At 39.7% G+C, this 21,745-nt stretch overlaps 1 protein-coding gene across 1 annotated transcript in view; it reads left to right on the top strand.

The window, feature by feature from the left end:
• The window catches only part of LOC148817521 (voltage-gated potassium channel subunit beta-2), a 139,184-nt gene that overhangs the window by 94,865 nt on the left and 22,574 nt on the right, over window positions 1–21,745 (top strand). The window contains exons 4-9 of the mRNA XM_088938241.1: window positions 9,058–9,101; window positions 11,326–11,363; window positions 13,913–13,992; window positions 19,374–19,418; window positions 20,663–20,707; window positions 21,623–21,666. Coding sequence (XP_088794367.1) covers window positions 9,058–9,101; window positions 11,326–11,363; window positions 13,913–13,992; window positions 19,374–19,418; window positions 20,663–20,707; window positions 21,623–21,666 — 296 coding nt within the window. The remainder of the gene's footprint in view (window positions 1–9,057; window positions 9,102–11,325; window positions 11,364–13,912; window positions 13,993–19,373; window positions 19,419–20,662; window positions 20,708–21,622; window positions 21,667–21,745) is intronic.

Below are 21,745 nucleotides of genomic sequence, written 5' to 3'. Positions count from 1 at the left end.
TTTCTATCACAAAGTGGTTTTTGAAACAATTAAAATCTCTGGCTTTCTCTGGTAGAGTGTAGACTTCATGCATCCAGTTGTCAGTTGCCTGCATTGGTCATTTGAGCTGTTTAACTGCAGAATATTTGAGCTGTTTAACTGCAGAATAAGCCAACCTTTCTGCCCAGCTGCCTGTCACTTTGCTTTTGACATCTTTCTGTGAATGTCTAATAAAATCCACTTAGTACATAATGGCGCACAGTCCTCACACAGCTCTGCTGGGCACGTGTCATTCTGAGTGACCATACTGTACCTGCAACCAAGCTTTTGCATTGACAATCCTATGCTGTTGTTATGGAGATCTGTATACTGTATGGATTATACACAACAAGTTAAAAATGTTTTTTTTATGATTTCACCCACATACTGTACATAAATATTCTAAACACTTGATCAGATCTCATGAGATGGTATATCAATAATATTAATAATAATATTAATGCAGATCTGTTTTTTTCTTTGTGCATTTGTATCTCTTTGCAGACAGAAAATGCAGGTGAAAACTTCAGGTGGTAACTTTTGAAGCGCAGACTTTTAGAACTTTTTTTTCATTAGGACATGAGAGCTCTCAAAATAGTTGGGGATAGGCAGTTCTTATAAGTGGTTCTCCTGGATAAATTTGCAATCTCTTTCAGAAGAGGTGCATTGGGTTACATAAAAGGCCAGTGACAGTTCTGTAGTAGTGCAGCTTTTCATTAATAATCATGTGGGCTGGTATTTGAAACTGTTCCTGCCAGGAGTTTTAGCTGGCTGTGGTGACCTGTGGTAAGCTTCACTGCGTGATGGACAGGCTGCTATCACAGCACTGTCTGAAACTTGATAGTGGAGTCAGAAAATGATGACTGCCTGGATGCTGGTTTCATTTTCCACCACCAGTGAAGGTCTTGGGCACACTGAGTACTTCAGTTCTGGATCTGCTACTTAAAGGAAACTCTATATTGTATACTCTCGGTCCTATGCTCTTACTGAACATCCAGAGCTATTAAACAGATTGCATGGGTAATGGTTGCAAACATATTTGGCTCCCCTCTTTATTCTTTTTTTTTTTACACAAAGAATAAGCAACTGTAGCTGAGACACACATGGAAAGCCTTTTCAGTGTTCAAATATATGTTCATCTTTCATATCAAGATGTTACCGAATCTGTAGATTGAAAGTCATAATGGAGGCGCAGGGGTACTGCGGTTAGCACAACGGTCTTGCAGCTCTTTGGTCCTGGATTTGATTTTGGGTTCGTGTTCCTCTTGTGTGGAGTTTGCATGTTCTCCCTGTGTTCTCCCCCCCCTGTGAATTTCCTCCAGGGTGCTTCAGTTTCCTCCCACCTTCCAAAAGACATACAGGCTAGGTTGATTGAGGTCTCCAGGTTAATTGTGTGGAAAACTATGCCCATTGTGCCCTGGGAACATATACAGTAGATGTTTTTAAGCAAACCATGAGCAGTTAGGGGGAGGAGCACAGGAACATATTGAAAAGTCTTTTTTTTTTACTTGAAGCTCTTAGGACACGTTTAAGATATGCTGATAGATGAGTTATAATAATGCTCAACTATATATGTAATGTGGGTGTGAGTTAGAACTGAAGTGTGGTTCAGAGCCCCTGAGGGATAGTGTGTGCGTGTGCTGTAGAGAGAGGGTGTAGGCGTTGTATTCAGGGACTGAACTGATGTTGCATAAACACAAATTTAGTGGAACAGAGAGTGCTGGGGTGGCTGTTTCTCTGTGTGAGTGGAACAAATCCTCCTGCAGAAGTTGGGGAGCTGACAGACAGAGGATATAGGGGTGATTTCCCCCTCATCAGTGAAATGCCCCATGACATGCACTACTTTCCCAAATTAGCGAGTACGTTGCTAAACCGCTGCTCGTTAGTCCCCGAGAGAAACTGCCCTCACTGACAATCTGGCATCAGTGCAGCAATTTGTTCTACACACCTTTTGAGTTGATCAGGCTTGCAGTATAAAAAATAAACACTGCTGTTAGTAGCATCTCGTGTTATTTGTGTTTTTCCTTTTGTTATTCGTTAGTATTACTCATGAGTATTGTTACGTGAGCAACACTAGTCAGTAAGGCTTTAATACAGGCTCTGTGGATTCTTTCTGAAAATGACTTGGTTTTAAAGAGATTCAGGAGATTTGTGCTTTATTCTTCAGAATGCCTTGTCTCCCTGTGTTGCTTTCACACCCTGCCATTGCGTTGGTGGATGGAGATGGGAGCGAAGCTGTTCGGCACTTAATGATTCCAAAATCTCGAGGGACTCTGGAGGAGCAGAGCCATCCAGTTTACATGGAGGTGTTTGTTTCTCTATGTGACAGTCTATTAGATTTGATTTTGTTCAGTATGGACCTGCCTCATGAAATATTTGCACATTTTTAAGCAGTGACTTCATTTTATGTTCGAAATACAGCTTCAATTAGGGCACAATATAGTGCAGGTCAAGAATCTATAGCTGATTTAATGTACACTGTACCTGGGTGTTCATATACAGTAGAGTCAGAAGGTTTTATTACTGTGCGTTTTTCCTGTGATAGTCCTAATAGATTGCAACGATCTGTGGGCAACAGAAGTGCCAGTCATCCATAATTGAAGAGGGTACAGACGTCTTTGACCTGTTTCTTATTTCATTGTCTTGAAGGCACTGGCCCTCCTCCAAGACTTTAATGAGAACTTGATCTTTGCCATGAACACGTCCCTGTATCTCTTTGGAAATCTCAGACCTGCTACATTAGTCCTCCATGCAGTATTGAAAGGTGGCAGGTGAAATATTTAGCAGAACATTGTGTAGACAGAAGACTTTGAGCCACTGAAAATGAGAGGCATGTCCTTCTTGTCTTGCTGGCCTTGCCAGCATTTCTTTCTAAAGATGCAATTAGACCTACAGTATCCCATCATTCATTAGTTTAAAGCAGACTGACAAAATTATAAGTGCACTTTTACTGATAAAAGAAGTCTCCAACCTCCACCCTCCATCTTTGTAGCACAAAATCACATCAGATCACTTTCGATAACTGCTTATCCAATTCAGAGTCATGGTGGCCCGGAGCCGATCCGGGGAAGCACTGAACACAAGGCGGGACACACCCTGGACAAGATGCCAGTCCATCGAAGGGCACACATACTGTACCAGAGCCAATTTCACATACAGTATGCCAGTTTACCTTCCAACAAGACTTTGGACTGTAGGAGGAAACTGGATCACCCAGTGTAAACCCCTACAAACACAGGGAGAACATCCAAACTATATGTAGATAGCACCCCAGGAATTGAACCCAAGGCTCCAACACTGCAAATCAACAATGCTAACCACTGTACCACTGTAGCACAAAATCATTCAACTGAAGCCCACTGATAGGATTAATACTGTAGTTGTTCTTGAAATTGCAGTCGTTAAGCCAAAAATGTTGAGAATCAGAGGTCTGCAGTTTTCTTTCTGTACATGTAAAGCTCTGCCTGTCTTGGCATGTATATTTATAAAGAAAGGCCTTCGCCTGTCTTTTTGGCACTACTGAAAAAAGCTTCAGTGTAATTTAAATGATCTGCAATTGGCATGATTCAGTAATTTGTCAAGTAACACGGGAGGTAGTCTTTTTGAAAGCCCTGAGCAATGGCTTGCTCTAGAAACTCAGCTAATAAAGCCTTTACTCTCTGTTCTTTAATAGATTTTTAGAGAACCCTGTTTGGTCCTTTTGCCAGTGACCTTTGACCCGGGAGGAATCGGGATAAGTGTGGTTGGTATGTTAGATAAAGAAAGTGTAATTGCAGTTGTGCTTGGCTCTGACAATAATATAGCTTGGGCCTGCTTAAGACATGCAGCTCAGGAGTGTATCTAATTACAGTCAGCTTGGTGAACAGGTGGCTGCCGGCCGTGAGAAAATTTACAGTGAAACCGGGCGATATAAGCCCGGTTTAGAAACCCGATACAGACAGGAAATTTAATAGTTGATCAGTGCATTCTGGCCTTGCAGAGTTCATGACTAATTTAATTTGCACAAAGTCCCAGGGCCACATTTGTTGAAAAAAAGACAGATTAGTTTATTTGTCCCTGTTGAAAGGATCTCTGCCCTTCAAAGATCCATTGTACATTTTTTGACAGTAGCATTTCTGTTGAACTGCAAGTCACAACAGCACATAAATGTTCTTGCTCGTTAAAGTGCCTGACTATGAGAACGCTGTTTTGCACATGCAGTATGTATTGAATTTAAAAATGTATTTGGAATGCTTAAAGATGTTTTGAGGTGTTGCGTTTGTTACAGAGCAAAGGACTTGCATGCAGAACAGATTACATAAGTAGGGGCCATGTCTAAAAAATAAATCTAAGTGCCTCAGCCCTAATGGGTTGTTCCCCTTCTGGACAGGACCAGTGGTGGCTGGCTAGGTTTTGTGTAATACAACAGTGGACATCTAGAGACTGATCAAAATGCAGAGGTTTAAGGTGATTTTAATATTTCAAAACAAAAGAAATCAACTACAAAACTGAACCTGCCCCCAGGCTCATCCATCCTTTTGGATGCCATTTTCACACCATTTCCTCCACTTCAGGGCAGTGAGGGCCTGAGCCTATCCCCCAGGGAATCCCCTCAGAAATGAAATCAAACAGCAAAGAGGTCTGGCCATGTCAATGGCAGCACCACACCATTCTCCTCAAGCCCAGAATCCTCTTGGAAGGAATGTCAAGGAAAGCCAGTTCCAGGGACCCCAGGACAGGACAAGTGTAAAGCTTGTCTGAAGGACCTTTTCTATATGTTGTATATGAACTTCATCCATGAAGAACCAGCACCCGTCTGTCTGTTTCTTTTGCTTTTCAAATGTTCCTTTTTTCTTGTAGTTTGAGAATCATTACGTTCTGAATACCTTCCAATTTAAGACAATTAAAAGAAAATTAGCAGTAGAAAGGCAATCAGGGACTGACATAAACAAAGGGTGTTGGCTTTAACTTTGTCGCTAGTGCTAATTATCGAACTTACAGTAGCATATCTTTGAATTATGGCTTAGAAAACACTATTATGTCTTTCCCTGGCATGAAAGAGAGTTGTAGTACTGATAATTGGCTCAGCTTTATTAATTTTGTTTATCATTATGCTGCTCTCAGCCTTCCCTAATTAATTGGATTAATTCTTTAAAACATTTAGATTTATTTTGCTGGCCCAGTGGCTCAGAACTATTATCCAGTCATTAGTGAAATGCATCTGCAGATGTCCTGAGAGCAGTATAGCGAGTTATCAAATCTTTAGCACCAATTAAGAACAGATTGTTTCAGATAGCCATGAAGATATCTTTCTCTAAAATACAAAGACAATTGAGACAAGTAAAGGTGTATCATTTAGGAAGATGCTGTCGGATGTTTTTTTTTTATTATTTCATATTTGGCTATGGGAAAAGACGAGGAAGACATTGTGTTATTATCTCTTATTTGAAAAGAAAAAATCTGAATTTGCACAAATATTCTGCCTTTATCTTTAATTAAAGTCATCTGTTTAATAATAATAATAATAATAATAATAATAATTCCTTAACCTTATATACATGTAGCTCTTTTCTGGATGCTCTACTCAAAGCTCATTACAGGTACTGGGGACTCCCCTCCATCACCACCAGTGTGTAGCCCCACCTGGATGATGCGACGGCAGCCATAGTGCGCCGGAACGCTCACCTCACATCAGCTCTCGGCGGGGACAAGAGCAGAGTAATGAAGCCAATTCACAGATGGGGATTATTAGGAGGCCATGATTGGTAAGGGCCAATGGGAAATTTGGCCAGGATGCTGGGGTTACATCCCTACTCTTTAAGAGAAACGCCCTGGGATTTTTAATGACCACAGAGAGTCAGGACCTTGGTTTAACGTCCCATCCGAAGGACGGCACCTTTTTACAATATAGTGTCCCCGTCACTATAGTGGGGTATTAGGACCCACACAGACCGCGGAGTGAGCTACCTCTGCTGGCCCCACTAACACCTCTTCCAGCAGCAACCTTAGTTTTTTCCCAGGAGGTCTCCTATCCAGGTATTGACCAGGCTCACACCTGCTGAGCTCCAGTGGGCTGCCAGTTGTGAGTTGCAGGGTGATATGGCTGCTGGCATATAAAAAGCGCAGATGTGTACACATCAGCATGCATACTATACACCTATGTGCATATAGAAATGTTCTCGTTTATGATTCAGTTCCACAAGTTGCTTGGGTTAATACGCAATATTCTAGCAATTGCCTTTTATGACAGATGTGTCAGTGACACCAGGTCGTACAGCTGAATAATTTTTACCCAAATATACAGTATACAAATGTAGCAAACCCAACAATTGAATTGCATGATGAAAAGTTAGACGTGGTGTAAAGGAGTTTTTTCTTGAACTGCATCAAAGGAGTTTCCTTTTATTTCTTCTTCCCCCACATGATGTATGCACATTAAAACGAAGGTGCAATTAAGATGCTCAAAGTGTACAATCATGGGCCTTAGAGACCCCAGACCTACAGGTTATAGTTGTGTAGTATCCTGTGTAGTATTATTTCAATTATGTAAATCATTACACAACCAGATTTCAAAGCAATTTATGCTGTAAGCCACTTTAAAGAAACCGTGTAATGGAGTGCACTATACAGTGTGTTATCAATCGTGTATTATCACTGTACCCTATCTTCTCAAAAACTATATTGCAAAAAAAGAGTGTATTATAATAGTGGACCTAAAGCAATAAGTTGTCTCCTGCAAGTGGTCTTCATCTGAGAATTTGTGTGATTTGTAGTTTGATAAGAGTAAAGTGGGTTCTGTTTCATTTTAAATAGTCTGTCCTCCAGAAGGACCAGGCCTCTTGCTCAGTCTTTTGCTGACCTTATTTCCCAGGACATCTGGAAGTGTAACATCACTGTTTTGCTCACACCTCTGTTGGCTGGAAATAGGCAGCTCTTCATGTTTGCATTTGCCTTTGGGTGACAGATTTTCTGTAGTGCACTGAGCTGTGCCTTACAAAAAAGAGCAGCAGTGGCATTTCTTTTTAATCAATATGTTTTGTGCTTATAAAGCATATACAGATTCAATATCCCAATTCTTCTTAAAATATATAGAGTATAAATTGCTTTGTGTTATATTGCTTGGGAAAATAGGATTAATTTGCTGTGCCATAACATAACATTTAAGTGGACATTTCAACAGCACACTGAAATGATTTCAGTACAGTACATTTTCTACATCTTTTTACTGGAATAAATCCAGTAACTACTTACAGTTGTAATACTTCAAATAAAATCTTAAAGCTAAAATACTAAATATCATCCATTACTATTTTTCCTCTGTGCATTAGATCAAGTTAAACTGGGTCAGTTACATTCTTTTGCTGCATTTAAAAATACAAATGCACACAGCTCTCTGTGGGATTGAATTATACATATGACAGTGCAATATGTTTGATATGGAATGTTTTATAACATTGTTATGAGTGAAAGTTGAGAGTAATGCAGAGCTAGGTGGCCTTGGTCCCTAATGGCTGCAGTGGCTGTAGGCTTTCATTCTAACTCAGATCTTAATTGCTTAGTTAACCTCATTAATTGGATCACACATTGAATCACCTGTTTGTTTTTCAGGGCTTATTCAGTTGCTAACTGCAAGATATTCTAATTCCTAGAGGAATTCAGTCTTTGAGGACTGGTGTTGCCTATCCGTGGCACAGATAATTGTGCAGCTGCATTCCTTGGATCTGGAAGTCTAGAACACACATACATTACAGTACATAAGAAAGAACTGATCATTTATCATTGATAAAACAGCCTCCAAGAGAAAAAGGAATGTCAATCCCAACAAGAGACACTCGATTGGTGATTATAAAAGGAAATGCTGCTGCTACTTGCTACCTGCACAAGACTCTGAACGCATTATTTTAAATATTGTTGTCCTGGTGGTTAAGAATATCTATTTGAGAAGACTGTTATGAAGAATTTGATTTGCCTTTGCTAGTACTGCTCCCTGAGGCAGATTTGTATTCTTTCTGTGCTTTGATTCTCTTTGTAAGCAGTGGCGATTTCACCCAGGCAGTGCAGGATTATTTGAGAAGTCCTCTCTCCTCTGCCACCGTGACGAATCTCCCCCATGGCACATATACTTAGCCCTCTTCATAACAGAGCACCTCAAAGCAGGGACTGTGGGCAATTTAAAGCGATTCTGGATAAGCCGGTGTCACTGTTCTGCCACAGTGCTCTTTTCTACTTCATGCTTTAGTCACTTTCCTGCTCTGATATGCTTTTCATAGCAATTTGCATCTAAACACCAAAGGTTTCACATTCACTCTTCAGCAGGAGAATTCTTCAAGCAGGATTTTTTCTGGCCTCTTGCTGGTAGTTCATCTATAACTACAATCCTCATGCCATAGGAAGTAGCCAGCCTCTAATGCTTATGCAAAAGAAAATACTTTTTATGCATTGAAATTAACTTAAAATTGCAAATAATTTACAGGTTGAATGGTCTGGAATCATAGCATATTTGCCAGTAAACAGTGGTGTAGTGTTCTCATGAATAAAATAAAAAGGCCATTTAAGTGATTTTGAATTTCATTTGGAATGAGTTGATCTCCTCATCTTCCTGGGGTCTAGAACCTGAGTTGAATCATGTTTAGCAAAGCTGAAAGGTCCAGTCTAAGTCCTGATATAAGCTGGACTGTTCCTGTGAGAAAAGGGTTGCAGTGTTGTTCAACGGTCATTTCTATCTCATTATCACTTTAAGGAAGCTTCTTATGTTGAATTTAAGTCAAAGAAGTGTGTGCTTTTAAATCCTAATGGTTTAGTTGGTTTTGACTATGCTTTATAACCATCTATGTTGATTGTTATGTTTATAATTGTATAGCTCCAGGGCTTCTGAGTCAATGCTAATGAGCTTGACTATATACAGTAGGTGCATAATGCATAATTAATTCCACTGAACCTTTGGTGCCTTTGCAGGTGTGGGAAGACGTGTGTTTAACATGTTTTTATTATGTTTGCTTTATAGGAAAGTGCTTAATGCTGATTAGAGGTTCATACTAATGAGATCTTCTCTTTTCACAGAAACCTTGGAAAATCAGGATTGAGAGTGTCCTGCCTTGGACTAGGTGAGTGTGAATGAGTTTGTTGATTAAGAAATCAAACAAAAAGGGCTGCATACAGAACAATAGCTCAAATGTCTGAAGGCCTTTGTGATGTAGATTACTTTTAAAACAGGTAAGATGAAGGTACCAATGTTAGTGCACATCAAGAAATTAAGGTTATTCACAACCTGTGCTACTATTACCCTATGGTCTCTGATTGTTTTTTATTTAAATATGTCCTGCTGAATCATTGCAGTTCATCTACAAGAAAGTAAAGTATATAAACCTGTTTGCAAATAAACAAACTGAGCCCTCCAAGTGAAGGAATTAAAGGACTTGCAAGGACTATTTGCGTATTTGTGCAACTCCTCTTGCCATCTGTCCTCCAGTCTTTATTAACTGACTGTCAGTTCCCTTCTTGACTATCCTCTACCAGCCCCGCGGGCATTAAACTGCCAGGGGACAAACAAAAGGCTTACATTAGCACAACCCCCTGCTAATGATTTCTGACATACAGTAACTTACTTAAAAGGTAGGCAGCTACTTTTCAATCGGACAATGAATGTCTTGTTCTGAGCAATTCTTTGTTCTTTTCTCACACGAGTTTCCCCTGGTACTGTATATCAGTAATGCAGTTTTGTGCCTGGGTTGTCTACAATATTGTACCCATATACCAATATTTGACTTAACAAGATTTACTCTGTTTCATCGTACCAGAGTATGATAAAACATTGATTTGCCATAGTAAAGGTTATTATGGTAGTATTGCACAGCGGTCATAAACATTTTCCAAGGTAAGTTATGATCTAATGGCGGCATTGTGGCGCAGTAGTTAGCATTGCTGCCTCGCAGTGCTGGGCCCTGGGTTTAATTCTTGGGATACTGCAGTATCCCCATGCAGTTCTCCCTGTGTTCATGTGGGTTTCCTCCAGGCGCTCTGGTTTTCATTTTTAATACCCTGTACCCTGCCTTGCGGCTCTTGCTTGCCGGGCTAGGCTCTGGCTCCCTCACAATTCTGTATTGGATAAAGATGTCAGAAAATGGATGGATAATAGTCTAATGTAATGAGATTAATACAGGTTGGTTTGTGTTTGAAAAGCTCGAAATAAATTTGAAGAAATCAGTTGGAAAAGAGTAAAATAACTGCAGAACTACTTTTTGTTAAGGTGTCGTACGTTTTCCACTTAGGTTCGTATTTTTCTAACATTAGTCTGTATTTTGAAGCAGAAATGTAGGGGAACTGCACAATCAGCCATTGTAATATTGTGGTGTGAGGTGATTGATGGAAGAATGAGTAGGATGAGTGGTGGGCTGCCTTTCATTCTTTACCTGAGTGTGGGCAGACAGACAGGAACAGCAGAGGCTAAGAACACTAAGATCAATGAAACAGGCATTTGGGGAAAAAAAATATGCTGTTAAAAATCCAAGTGTATAAAAGCAGCCTTCAAATTTTAATTTTACCCTAAGTAGAAGCTTTGTGTGTTCTTTGTGTCAGATGTCATTGTATAGTACCACTGACTGCAAGTGATGAGCCATCAAGGTCCTTTATCAGAACTCTTAACTTATGTGCAAAATAAAACATTTTTGCTTAAAGAGGAAGAAAGGAAAATGGTGAAAGCTGTGAATTTGTAGATTTTCTGAGTTTTAGCTCAACTGTCACTCCCAATAACACAGTGCAGAGCATTGCCAGAGTTAAATCAAACTGAAATGCCCTAACAGAACTGGCTGCCGTTGGCTTGCACAACCAGTACAGTCTGCCTCTGTCTCTGTAATTGTGCAGAAAGGTCTCCCTCACCACTACTGCAATACAGGGATTATTCCCTGCTAGTTTTTGCTGTATCCCTGGTCAGGATTCTTCTAAAATTGTTACTTGTTTGATTGACAGTTCAAAGTGATTTGTCTTATTTTTGGGAACTTAAGAAGGTTGCACTGAAATTTGTTAGAGAAAGCTTGGTATAATATATATGCTTTAGACATGTTAAGGATCCCTTTTATTGTCATATGTACATCATTTTAAATACACAATCACTTTATGTTATGCTATTTTAGCAGCACCAGGCCTTGTGTTCTTCTAAGGTGCTGTGTGGAGTTACTGAATTTGACTAATGAACATATTGATCATACTCAGACAATATTTTTGGTCAGAAGAGGCATGTTCTTGCACAGTTGCTAGGAATGGACTGGATTGTTGTCAAGTGATCTTAATGCCGGTTGGGAAAAGAAAATGTTTCTGTTTTGTTTTTTCCAGGAACATGGGTGACCTTTGGAGGTCAGATCACAGATGAGGTAGGATCGGCTGCCTTTTTTATTGCTGTCTTCTTTATTTAAACTCTTTAACCTTGACTCTTTTTTAATACCTGAATCTGAGAGATTCTGGAGCCGAGGTTATGATGGTGTTTGTGCCTCTTACATCACAAACTGACTGTCTTCCCAGCTGAAGAACAGTCCCCAAGGTGGCGGGACAGCAGCTCAGGAAAGTAAATGCAGCAGGACATTTGGCTACTGACAGTAAAGGTCTGGGTGGAACATATGGCTTCAGCAGTAAGCTGAGACAACAAGGAACTGAATCATGTAGAGTGCTTTGTATACGTCAGCTGCACTTAGTAAAAGCCATCTTCTGGACAAACAGTAATTTGATTAACGCCGCTATCGTTGGCCTCACGACAAAGGCACATGCTGTATCTTTCAAGGGCAAAGCACAATTTCCCCTTGCTTGAGTGTGAAAGCATGAATCGCAGCAAAGTCCAGGGACTTGCTGGCCTAAGGAGTGTCACAGCCTTTGGTATGACAGGGCTTTTTTGTGAGTTTGCAGATCTTTCAGGGAGAATGACTAAAAGTGAGCAGTCAGATTTTTCCCTTACACTGTGCAAAATAAGTTGTCCTGGCTTCAAAGCCCTCATGTCCCATCTGAGTAGCCTTTCTATCCATCTCCAATGAGCTGATGCACAAGCTGATCATTCGCCTACCCCATCTGAAGGCAGAGTTGTTGCGATAATCTTAATCTGCTGGATGCTTTAGCAGTTCCAAATAAACTAAAGTAAAAAAAAAACTTTAAATTATTGATGTTACCTTATTCCCTTATATGAAGCTTTGTGTTTATCAAATAAGGGCTTGTGCAGTGTATACACTCAGATTAAACCTTTCTTCTGCTGTTGGCCTGTTGAGTTTACAAATCAGTAATAAGGTTGTAAGCATCATTTATCCTCTCACAATTAGTCTGTCATGATAACCTGGGATGTTCCAATATCATGACAGTAAAAGATGAAAGACTTAGCATTGACCATTAAACCCAGTCTGTTTAGTGAAATATAGTCTTTCATAGTGTAATAGTGCTGACAACACTTTGCCTGCACTATGCAGTATTTTATCGTTTGATGCAAAGCAGGTTCCCTTGTCTGAAAAGCTAGTTCAGTGTTGCCTGTCAGTATTAAGAGCTGGGTGCAGAGAGGCTTATCAAAGGAACTCCATGCATCTCTCAGTTCAGCAGTAATGGACTGTTCACCCATCCTTTCAAAATACAGTCTTTAACTTTTCTAATGAAGATTTTCCAGCCACAAAAATATTTTTTTACGTATGAGATTTAAATGGGGGGCCTCACAGTGGCGTGGTGATTAGCGTTCCTGCTTTGCAGGGCTGAGCCCTGGATTCAATTACCAGGCTCGTATCTGCATAGAGTTGGTTTGTTCTCCCTGTGTTCATGTGTGTTTCCTCCTGATGCTCAGGTTTCCTTCCACAGTCCACCAACCATAATGGTAGATTGGCTTCTGGGAAGATTGGCCCTGGTGTAAGTGAATCTGTGACTGTGTGCGCCCAGCGATGGACAGTCTTCCTGTCCAGGGTGTATTCCCACCTCGCGCCCATTGCTTGCTGGGATAGGCTCTCGCAACCCTGTAGTGGATAAAGCAGATAGAAAATGTATGGTTGGATTTAAATTTGGCTATCAGAGTATAAAACAACCTACCCAGCTACTGTATATTGTTGAAGCTGATATCCTGGCTTAATTTAAAAAGCTGCAGGTTGAGGATCCTTGGATCGATCACCTAGGGATCAAGATGGGCTTAATGGCCTCTTTTTGTTTGTAACCATTTTTACGTTTTTGTGTTCTGCGCAGTGGTGTTTGTTTTAGTGACTACCCAAGTAAGAGTGATTGCTCAGAACACACAGTGAGCCCTGTATTCCAGATTCCCCATCCAGCAGTGCAGAGTGGGTCGAGCACCGCAAGGCTAGACAGGGTTGTTTCTGCCAGGGTTTCCCTCACAGTGAAACAGCAACTTCTGGGACCTGCCAGGCACCTGCATTCTTTCAGCAAAATGGATGCACACAGACATGCACCTGTCTTCATTCTGTCCTTACAGCACGGTGTTTGTAGCAATAACCTGCCATGAAAACCAGTTTCAGTATTAATTAACTATGTCAATGCCAGAGGGTATACAATGGAAAACAGGTGGTGATTTCACATGTATAAAAAATAGGCTCTGGTTGTATTTTTAAAGAAGGGATGTGTTGTGTTTATACATTATATATTCAAATAAATGTGACCATTTAACCTTCTCTGTTGCACTGTATTTGCTGCGCATTGTTGATAGCAGTGCAAATACATTAAGGCAGAATTTTGCCGTTGTGCCATGGCGAGATTCAGAATCATGACATTTAAAATTTAAGTAACAATACCTGTGAAAAGTGTGAAAACAGGCTGTGATTTTGGTATTCAGCTTCAGCAGCATTTCCCTACAGCTCTGTAATCTACACATGACTGAGCCTCATCTTCATCTCTTTGTCTTTCCCTGTCTGTCTTGCTGTCCATCTCTCTCCCTCCTTGTTTCTCCTGCTTCCAGATGGCAGAGCAGTTGATGACCCTGGCGTATGAAAATGGGATCAATCTCTTTGACACGGCTGAGGTCTACGCAGCAGGGAAGTGAGTAACAAGAAGCTGGGGGATTTTAGTTTCTCTCTGTATTTAATTAGTTTTGTGAAGAGTCTGCGTGCTTGTAAAGGTTTATTCTGCTCTTGGGCTCAACAGCAGATCTAATAAAAATAAATCATACTCAACGGGCCTACACTAAAATAAACGGACTGAGAAATTGAAAAGAGGCCACTTTTATCTAATGAGAGGCAACAAATGCTATGGATCCAATACTCACTTGTTAATTTTAAATGTTTCTAAGTATAGTAAGTATATAAAACTTTCCTGTGGCTCACCAAAAGGTAAATTAATATTTCACAAAGGGTATGGGGGCCTTTATGGTATGATCCACTCTAGGTGTCTTTCCCCTTTTAATTTTAGAGACATATTGCACCTTCACTATCATGTAAAAAAATGTAGCCCAGCCTAGGTTCAGTCATTGTGGAATAGTTTTAGATGTATATAAACACGAGGTGTCTGTGTATCAAGATGCTGCCCTTACCTGTAGACCTTCAGCAGGGGACTCTGAACCAGCAAACCAGAGATGAACTCAGACCTGACCATCTGCCTCAAAAAGAGCTTGTTAAGCTGCACTTGCTTTGGAGGTATATAGGTCTCTTCCATGGCCTTACGTACAGTTAAGTGTTGTGTCCTGGTTCAGCAGCGTGTGCACCAGGAAATTCCAGTCATCTGCATCCACACCATATTATTTTAGCAGTCTAAGCTCCCACTACGTATACAACATCTTAAAGATGATTCTGTACTTGTAGAAATAAATCATTTGATTTGTTTCTTCAAGTCCATGCACTTCTATCAGATGTATTATTCAGTGTCAGCCTTGAGTTCCACTAAGAGATGGGACCATTTTAGACTGCTTCACAGGAGCATGATGATGAGATCCTGGCTTGAGACATGCCCTGTATACAGTGAAACAGATACCATTATGCCACAGGCAGCTACGCTATGGAGTAATTGTGTTGCACAATCTGTCCTCATGCTGACTGTGCGTATCACTAAGTAATCATCAAAAACACATAATGCATTTGATAATGCATCTGTTAGATGGGATTGAAGAACTGTTAAGATCTGTTTTTGCTAACATTAAGGCGAAGATTTTATTGATTTGTATTAGCTCTGTTAAAACTTTAATAAAAATGCTCACAGCACTTGTAAAACACACAGAGATCTGTGATACCTTGATAACCTACTATACTCTATGTAAGATAATGCACACAAATATCTGGAACTTTAAATTATGATTGATTATATTTCTAAGGTTTGTTCTTAAAATACTATTTTTTTGTTTATAGCAAACTAGGGCTTATCGTTGTGAATAGCAGCAAAGAACTGTGACAAAACTGTTGGCACCAGGAATCCAGTGGATTTTGTGTTAAGTAAGATAATCACTGCAACATGCAGCTTTAAGAATTAATCCTCACTGCTGGAGTGGAAGTGGAACTCACTCCAAGATGTGATGTTTTCAAAAGGCACAGGAACATCCATCCTTTTTTTCTTCACGTTGAACAGAAATAGTGCTGCCGATGTTGCTTTACGAAAAGAGCAATTCCTTATTTTTTAGTAGTTTTATTTCCTTTACTAAATCTCCAACCCTTAACTTCTTAGATGTGTCGGTTTGACAGTATGCTGTTTGAATGCAAGATGATATCTTTCTCAGAACTTTAGTCTCTCTGCCAGGACTCTTTTATCATTAGTGAATATTGACTGGAGCAGGACTTCGGTTTAATGTCAATACCTAGGAAACTGGAAAATAATCCAGCTGGAAAATAAGAGGTAATGAACAGTTACCTCTTTCTTTAAGTATTCTTCAAGAAAGTCTTTTATTGCTGCAAAAGTAAAATAAAAAACCCCAGTTACAGAATGTGCTATTACCCAGGAATAGTGCTGAGCTGATGGTTTAAGGTATTGTTATATGATGTCAATGTGAGAGCAGATACTGTACCATGTATCATGCTGTGGTTTCATAACACTTTTAATGCATTTTTTTACTGTTTGGCTTCAGGCATTTGAATTTGGAAGAGGTGGCACAAAAAAAAATAAATTGGAAGGTTTTATAATAGGTGCAAAAATTATTCATACGGTAAGTCTCCTGGCTGGTCGTTCACAGCAGCAGATCAAAGTGATTGCTCTGTAGGCTACAGAGCTGTGATATGCAAAATGTGGCTATCGTACAGGTGCACTTGGTCCCGCAATGTGAACTATTTCATCTTTCTATATTTTATTTATGTGTGCAGTACATACAGTTGGCTGTGAAATATCACACTCTGTCATTGCTACGTAGTTTGCAGGCACAACTTAATGTATTATGTTGGGACCAGGTTACTCTACATACTGTGAGTAAGGGGAGTCTTGTTTGATAGTTATTTTAATAGGAATAAGTTAACAGTTGCCGGTTTTCATTACTGTATTCTGCGAGCATTAACTGAGGACAAAAATGAAAACCTGTTTGCTACTTAGGACGTTTGCTACAGAATGTGCTCAGAAAGAAGAACTGTATGCAGTGAATTCCCAAATACACTGACCATAAACATGAAGGCTGGTCAGCTTACAGAGGTGTAGTTCTAGTAATAAGTGTGGTTGTCTTTGCCTGTATTATTCTCTAAAACTCTTAACTCTGCAGTCCAGATACTTCTCTAACAAAATAAATCGTGCACCTCTGGAGTTTACCTCTCCAATAAAAACATGTATTCAATTATTATCTGTATTTTACTGTGCAAAGTAATTACAGGTTTTAGTGTTGATATTAAAATTATTATTTTAGTGTCTTCATTAAAGCTATTTTTTCACCAATATTCAAACTACATGCATCAGAAACTACAGTATATGTATGAGTTAGGGTGCTTCTGCTGCAGCTTCTTATTCTTATTCTAGCAGAAAGGGTAAAGACAGGTCATTTTTTCCTCTGAGTCAGAAAAGTAGCCCTAATAAAGCTCTGTCATTTGAAATGTACACACAAAATAGCAGTCTGTCAAAAATGTAAAGTGTCTGGCAAACAGAAAAAGATTCTTGACCTAAGCACTTCTGTGCTTTCTGCTGGAGTTGCAGGGTAGCTAATGTTCTGAGTATGTTGTGTTTCACTGTGTCTGCTAAAATAAGAGCTGCCTGCTGCAGAACCAGAGTGCTTACACACGCACATGCGTCCTTGCCATGGGCTTGGGGTGTAGAGAAGGAACTTTCACACGTGTCTGTGGGAATACAGGCCTCACATGACACGTTCGAGTAATGATAAATAAGTTGGTAAAGAAAATGAGTATTAGGGAGGAGTTAAAGACAAAATGGTGAAGTGTTTCTCATGTGAGACTGTTATTTTTTAAGCTGGACAAAAGCAGCTAAAATAGTCAGACCAAACCAGTCTGCTGCAATCCTAGCAGGATTAGATAGATTGCCATAAAGCTGAAAAGGTCTAGGGAGACATTTGATTAAGTAATTGTGTGGTAAATTTGATGTGCTGTTCTTCCAGTTTTCCACTGGTATTAACTTGTTTATTATACAGTGCTGTTATTTATACAGTGTGCATCACACTGTACCATGTATTTAACAAGATTTCACATTCTTTATTGTACTTTACAGCATGTTTTCCATGGAGTACTTATATTAGCAACATCCACAGGAATTGATAGGGGTCACTTTCATGCAGCTCAGCTCTCATTAAAGAGTTCTGATACCCTGGGGGACAGGAAGGGGGGGGGGGGTGAGAGAAGGGAGCGGGAGATCTTGAAATATTGATTTTGTGTATGAATGCAGAAGCGTGCAAAATATAAAAAGAATTCATAGGGAAGTTCCCGCACTCCTTTTTTGTGCAGTTTTTTAAACAGGACTACAAAATGAAAAGCAGCTGCTCCTGCTTTTCTTTTTGCTGTAATACTCTGCAGTGAGTTATCTGAGATAAGAAAAGATAGAGATCACTTTCTTACAATTTCTTGCATTAGGAATTCATCTTTTTACATACCCCAGCTTACTCTCCATGAGACACACAGGGACACAGACAAGGAGAGAAGCTTGGGGTCAGAGCGCAGGGTCAGCCATTGTACAGCGCCCCTGGAGCAGCTGGGGTTAAGGGCCTTGCTCAGAGACCCAACGGAGTAGGATTCCTCTACCGGCCACAGGATTTGAACCGGCAACTTCCAGCCACAGGCGCAGATCCTGGGGAAGGAGTTGTATCATAACATTTCAGCACAGATCAGCAACCTGCTATTGTAACGCTTTATTGTTGTGTGATGTACTGTATAGGCTAACCGCAGACCCTTTTAAACTGTTCACTGAGATAGGTTGTATTTGTCTTGTCAGCATAAAATAAAATAAAGCAAAAACATGGACAACCACAGAATCGCCATATGAATATCTGCCATTATGTTAGAATTAATTTTTATAGGCTATGTTTCTTTTTCTGAACAGGATAACATTCTACTTAATGGACTAGTAAGCATTACTTTACTGGGGAACAGTCTGCACAAATGCATCAAAATCATTTTTAATTTTTAGATGTTGCATTTTGTGTATTTTAGCACTCTGCTCTCTTTGCCCCCATTTTATTAAAGCGTAACATATTGCATTAACTGTGCAAAGACAGTGCAGTTCTTTTTCTTTTGCAGTTTTTTTCCTGCCTGTGTTTTAAATGGTTTTGTTAAAGCATCCGTGACACTGTCTCTTCTAATGGGAGTAGGGGAAACTCAGTCGCGAAGAAAACATCAGTCCTGAAGGCATACATGTGGCATCTGCCATTAAAAACTGCACAGATTTTTACTTCCTCTCAGAGTTAAATACTCTGTTCATACAGTCTAAGAGATCTTCTTAATTAATGCATATGGTTAGCCCCCATAAACTGAAAAAAGGGATTTAGTCATGGCTGTTGCTGCAGATTACATATATACTGTATGTGAAGCTAAATCTTTGATCTCTGATGTACATATGCAAAGAATGGTTATGTCATTGCACTGTAAAACTGGCTGAGTAATGGGGTGTAGTTATCTTCTCCCACAGTCTTTTTTTATATTTTTTTAATGTGAGCAGTAAAACTGTACAACAACATATGCTAACTGGTTGCACAGGCAGAAAATTACAACCATGCAGTACTGACTTCAGCAGCATTCTGTTGTGCCTATTTGTAAAGTAAGGTGGCACTTAGTAAAAGCAGTTGTTGTAAATACAGTACAAAGCTGAAGTATCTGTTCTTTGCTTTTCCCTTAAAATGTGATGTTTATAAGTAATCCTTGCTATTTTGCTTCCATTACTGCCCCTTCTGACCAATAAAATCAAGTATTCATGGTTGAATCTCCTGATTTACAGTATAGGAGAGCAACATTACCTTTTTAATGATATAAAAATATTATTTTAAGATATTTTTAAGACTTTTAAGACTTGTTTCTTTATTCCAGGGCAGAGGTGGTGCTTGGGAATATTATAAAGAAGAAAGGCTGGAGGTAAGGTGCTGTTAAGATTTTCTTATTCCCTCTAACCCATGAGCCCTCTTCTAGTTTTAAGAAACCTGGCTGTTGCGGTGTGATTAGAAAGCCAGTCATTATAAATTAATAAAGGGAACAATTCCACTACTGTGTCCCTCTTTCTAGCACGCTGCTGTGAAGGGGGAATGAGGTGAATAATTCATGGAGTGGGTTTGGTAAAGCCTCACCTTCTGTGGCTGCAGCACCCTATCATAGTGTCACCTGTCTTCCAGAATCCTTCGTGTGAGAGGATTGATGGCACAAATTAGTTATTTAACATGAGCTTTCCTTTACTTTCATATCTGAGTGGGCTGGCTGTAAAAAGTACATATACTGTACTTTTTGATTGTAAGTTAGCTTGAACACAGCTTCTAAGTACAGTTATTACTCATAATAACGTGAGTATATAGTATTGGGGTGATATTGAAGGCAGTGCTCTAGCTTTTTACGTACAGGGACACACCGTAGAACCAAAAGCAGTTTGGCTGGAAACATACTTTAATTTTAAAGTATTTGCTTTTCACACCTTTTTATTTTCTGTCTATACTTTGTTCTTGTTCATGTTAATGTAGGATCTGCTGTTTTGGGACACTTGGGCTGCAATGTGTGTGTCTTACAGTTCCTCATATTAAGGTTAATGTACAGTTTGTGTTTGTGTGCTGAAAGACGAGTGGTTGGAGTTGCCTGACCTGCATCCAGTCTGTTTGTGACTTGGCTGTAGAGTTACAGAGTTCAGTATGTGAGTATGAGTGAACTATGACTTACTTGTGGTCATGAGACGATGGTCATTTTATAGGCATGGCTTTTTAAAGGAATACTTCTTGTGATCTTATTATCTTGTTGTGGCACTGAAGAATTTGGGTTGGGAGTGTCTGGAAAAAAAGGTTGCTATTTATAAATTCACAAGAAACAGGAACAAAAATCTAGGGTTAGGTGTTCTATTCTGAATCATTATATTATTCAGGATTTGTTCATCACCATCTGATAGGCTATTGCACATATTTTAATTAAATAACTGTACAATAAGTGATTATATTCACTTATCACAATGTAAAGGCATATATTCTAATACAGGTTATCTGCTGGAGCTAACCTGAATTGACCCTATAAATCAGTGTGTCTCAAACTTATGTTCTTTTCATGTCAGCTTTAATATGATTTAAAATACAACTCCCCTTTCTCCCAATTGTTATCAATATGAATTGTTTATTTCTCTCTTCTAGACGTTCCAGTTTGGTCATCACCACCAAGATCTTTTGGGGCGGAAAGTAGGTGGAATTTTCTGTCCTGGTGAGGGGGCCTGGCTCCCTGTGGCACGTGTGGGTCAGAGATCGAGCAGAGCCTGTGGTGTGACTCCGCAGTGCAGCACTTTAATAAGCTAAATGAACAGCGGGGAGCAGCAGTGGCTGATTGAGGGCTAAGAATATCTTGCATCTGAATGTGTTCGAAGCAGAGGGGGAGAGTCCCGCTCATGCAAGGCAATTAATGAAGAAGCACGCTGAGGAGTTGGGCTTCAGCGGCTTCATAATTACCTGTGCTTAACCAGGTTAAGCTCCCCCTCTGTGAATCCGCTGTCGTTTGCATTGCAGATCTCACCACACGAAGTCTTTGCGAAGTTAATAGTTAATAACAGAGACAGTGGGTCAAAAATAATTGCATTATCTCTTTATACATGTATGTATTTACAAGTCCATGTCCCCCCCCCCCCCCCCCCCACCGTGTGATTAATTAATTATTAATTACAGGAAGAGTCCAATACACAATGTATTTGGGATGCAAAAAGTCAACCTACCATTCCAGTAATCACTGTCTGTACCCTTTCACTGACAGGTTTGTCTTGTGTAAAGCGTCTGATTTTCAGGTATTTGCGATAATAGTTATCACAATCTCTTTATGAATTAGTGTTACAGAAGATTTTCAGTTGTTACAGTATGTCAGCCAAGTGCTCAAAGTCAATCATGGTTTCTGACTGGGAGAGGTAAAGGCTTTTACTTTATGTTGCAAATAATACATACTGTAAGTGCTTAATATCCAGACTTTATACAACACACGTTGTAATGTCACAATGCACATTGTAGAACAAAGTAAGTAATCAAAAGCTCTGTGGAAGAAGGCATACTGTTCCATTATTTGTGGTAATAGCTCTGCAGTGCATGGGTGTTTGTTTTTATTTTGTTTTTCAGAGCAGAGACTGAAAGAGGGTTATCCAGAAAGCATATAATTGAAGGTAGGCTTTGTAGTTTGGTTTAAAACCTCATGTGTTGTAATAGATGAATATAGTCTTGTTTTGAAACACAAGGGTGATC

Source organism: Atractosteus spatula, chromosome 20 (genome assembly GCF_055471065.1).
Source record: "Atractosteus spatula isolate fAtrSpa1 chromosome 20, fAtrSpa1.hap1, whole genome shotgun sequence".
Lineage (NCBI taxonomy): Eukaryota > Metazoa > Chordata > Actinopteri > Semionotiformes > Lepisosteidae > Atractosteus > Atractosteus spatula.
Note: the sequence above shows the minus strand (reverse complement) of the source record. Positions and strands in the feature narration are given on the sequence as shown.